Consider the following 3,631-nt stretch of genomic DNA (forward strand, 5'->3'; position numbering starts at 1 on the left):
TACAATTCCCATCAGCCCCTGCCAGCATGGCCAATTGGCCATGCTGGCAGGCACTGATGGGAATTGTAGTCCATAACATCTGGCGTGCCAAAGGTTCGCCACCACGGATCTAGTCCAAACTCCTGACCAATGCAGAAAATTCACAACTACCCTCCCTCCACTTGGGCTGTCCACATCACCTGGTTGGTCCTAATATAAAGGTGTTGTGTGGGTTATGTTAAGAAAGATTTCCCTTCACCCCCATCCCACAAAAGCACTTCAAGAAGACTTCCGAAAGCAGATCAACAGCAACATAACGGTCATAGTGTTGGATGCTTGCATTCCACTTTGAAAATGAAGAAGCGCCCACTGTAATCTCTGACACACTTGATCAACTTTTCAGATGGGACACAAGAAAGAAGAATCCCAATGTTGTTGGGAACTAGTGGGAAGGGAGTTGTTGGGAACTAGTGGGAAGGAAGAATCTGACACTCTGTCTCAGATAAAGATGTTAGTGTGGTCAGTTGAGGTGCAGTGGATTAGAAAACTGTGTGCTTCCACATTAGAAAATAGTCCCAAACAAATATGAGAATTTTCACTCATTTTTACATGCTGCTTTGTCCAAACCATTATTTTGTCCATTTCTGAGCACAGTACTTTGATACAACAACATTTCTATTTCATTGAAAGACTATCATCAAACTTTCAAACTGAGGCAGGGGGAGCAGGGCTTGGTAGGCATTAGGATCCAGGCGGAGCATTTTACAATAAAGAAAGTCTGGAGGAAGATACAGGAGTTCTGTGGCGGAGGAGCATACAATCTACTAACATCTTTCTGTGAGGCAGAGTATAGAAGATTTGTAGATTCACGGCTCCGAAGTTACTTAGTACCTTTGCCAGGTGAGGTCTTCTTCTAGGAAGATGTTGCGGCTCGCTTTCCTGCTAGTAACTGGAGTCCGCGGCTCCCCGGGATCTAGCACCGACACGCAACTAGAAGAATCAGACAGTGCGCTCAGGTCTTCCCCGATGGAGTTACTGTCTGTGGAGTGAGCATAACTTAAGGCTATTTTACGACAGTACGTGCAAGCTCTGAGATCACCTGCAAGACAAAAAAAAAAAAAACAGGTGGAAGAGAATGGGAACGGCCTTGGGTCCTGCTGCAATGAACCAAAAGATCTGAAAACAAGACATCCTCCTTACTAGTTTTGACCCAAATGGACCACCTTCATTTAGCGGAGACACTCCAGGGATCAATGAAAAAGCTAAATTATGTAGACATGGAAGACAAGGTGAAAGAAAAGAAGCTATGCTCTTTCAAAGGTAAAGACAACCTGAATGCGATTCTAATAACTAATATTTAAATCAAGTATTTCTCTCAGGCCGTTTCCCCATGAGCCAAAAACCCAGGTAAGAAGCGGGTTACATGAACCCGTCCCCACTCCCGAACCATTCGTATGGCTGACCGACCCGTGGACAGCCAGCCACGCGAATGGGGTGTGTGCCGTTTGCACAGCAGCGCATCATTTTCTCCCTTCACATCTGACTTTCCTTTCCTAGGTCATGGAATGGCTCGTTTCCCCTCCCCAGCTCCACAGAAGGGAGCCAGGGAGGTGGGAGAGAATCACGCAGTGACGTAAGAGGTTAAGAGCTCGTGTATCTAATCTGGAGGAACCGGGTTTGATTCCCAGCTCTGCCGCCTGAGCTGTGGAGGCTTCTCTGGGGAATTCAGATTAGCCTGCACACTCCCACATATGCCAGCTGGGTGACCTTGGGCTAGTCACAGCTTCTCGGAGCTCTCTCAGCCCCACCTACCTCACAGGGTGTTTGCTGTGAGGGGGGAAGGGCAAGGAGATTGTAAGCCCCTTTAAGTCTCCTGCCGGAGAGAAAGGGGGGATATAAATCCAAACTCTTCTTCTTCTTAATACGCCTCACAGCCGGGGCCGTTCGCTCAGGCCACAGCTGTGAGGCACACCGACACAAAAGAATAGCAGATAACGAGATTACCAAATAACGGGTCAGACCCGTATTCAGGGCGGGAACTGTGCGAAGTTCCCACCCAACACGGGTTTTATCCCGCCCCCAAGTCGCTTTTATTGGCCCGTGCGGAAGGGACTCAGTCTCTTTTTTATATAAATGTGGGAGAGAATGGAAACAGCATTGAGTCCTGCTGCAATGAAAGGGCACATTAAGGATTAATGAAACAGCTAAATTATGTACATGTTAAATACAAGGTGTGAAAGAAAAACTACGCTTTCAAAAGTAAATATTTAATTATATTTAGATTATGAATGAATTAATAGACACTATTGACAGTCAAGCAAATGCCACAATTTAGTAAGTTCTGCACACAGTACTATAATTAGATAACAATGTTTTAACTTAATGTATTGTCGAAGGCTTTCACGGCCAGAATCACTGGGGTGCTGTGTGATTTCCGGGCTGTATGGGCGTGTTGCAGGAGAGACTGCTGCTAGAACATGGCCATACAGCCCAGAAACCACACAGCACCCCAATGTTTTAACTTGTATCTTTATCTTTTGTTGCCGTTTCTTTCTTTTCTGACTACTTCTTGACATAGAGTGGAAATCATTTATTTTATTATTTTTTAACTTAATGTTTAATCACTCAAAGAAAGTACCAATGATTGATATATAAATTTACACAATACCATAGATTTGTATTAAATTTTTTCTTTATATTATTAAGAAATATATTGTTTTAAATTCAATAAAGGCCTAATTTTTTAAAAAAAATTGCACGATTTAGTTGCTGAACTAAAATGTGTTGTTTGTGTCTCATAGACCCCATAATGAAGTTTCAACACAGCTTTCATTTCCAACATGAAGAGGCTCGGGTCTAGAATTGTGTTTCGTCCGGAGCAGCAGTGGCGTAGGAGGTTAAGAGCTCGTGTATCTAATCTGGAGGAACCAGGTTTGATTCCCAGCTCTGCCGCCTGAGCTGTGGAGACTTATCTGGGGAATTCAAATTAGCCTGTACACTCCCACACATGCCAGCTGGGTGACCTTGGGGTAGTCACAGCTTCTCGGAGCTCTCTCAGTCCCACCTACCTCACAGGGTGATTGTTGTGAGGGGGGAAGGGCAAGGAGATTGTAAGCCCCTTTGAGCCTCCTACAGGAGAGAAAGGGGGGATATAAATCCAAACTCTTCTTCTTCTTCTTCCTTGTAAAGCTGAACGCAGGCACGGCTTACCTGTGTAACCCATGAATTTCCCAGGGATTTCCTGGTTGCAGCATCGACTGCAGAAGATCTGTCCGCACAACCGGCAGTGGTGCCTCCGCCGGAAAGTGGTGAATTTCTCGCTACAGTCGTAACACTCTTTACATTGACTGTCCGGCATCCAGTACTGCTTCAGATCACTGTCCTGAGGAGAGAACGGAGTAATTTCAGTCACACCGCAAGGCAAGGCAGAACACATCTCTGAAAAGCTTAAACAATATCATGCAATGTTAGAAGACTGTAATCAGAATACTCGGGCACAGACTAAATTGGATTCTGCACAGAAAGAGGCCTTGGCAGAGCAGTTAGCAGAAGAAATGCTCTTAGGTCCGTGGTTGCGAACCTTTGGCACTCCAGATGTTATGGACTACAATTCCCATCAGCCCCTGCCGATTGGCCATGCTGGCAGGGGCTG

General features: G+C 45.4%; 1 protein-coding gene across 1 annotated transcript; it reads right to left on the reverse strand.

Annotated features, from left to right (window-relative positions):
- Positions 1-870: 870 nt before the first annotated feature.
- Positions 871-3,361, reverse strand: LOC125425632 (1-phosphatidylinositol 3-phosphate 5-kinase-like; the record flags this gene model as incomplete). The annotated part of the gene is made up of 2 exons (XM_048483199.1): positions 871-1,078; positions 3,190-3,361. Coding segments are annotated over 2 exons (380 nt in total), but the record flags the coding sequence as incomplete, so codon positions are not given.
- Positions 3,362-3,631: the final 270 nt, after the last annotated feature.

This window comes from Sphaerodactylus townsendi, unplaced genomic scaffold (genome assembly GCF_021028975.2).
Source record: "Sphaerodactylus townsendi isolate TG3544 unplaced genomic scaffold, MPM_Stown_v2.3 scaffold_994, whole genome shotgun sequence".
Classification (NCBI taxonomy): Eukaryota; Metazoa; Chordata; class Lepidosauria; order Squamata; family Sphaerodactylidae; genus Sphaerodactylus; species Sphaerodactylus townsendi.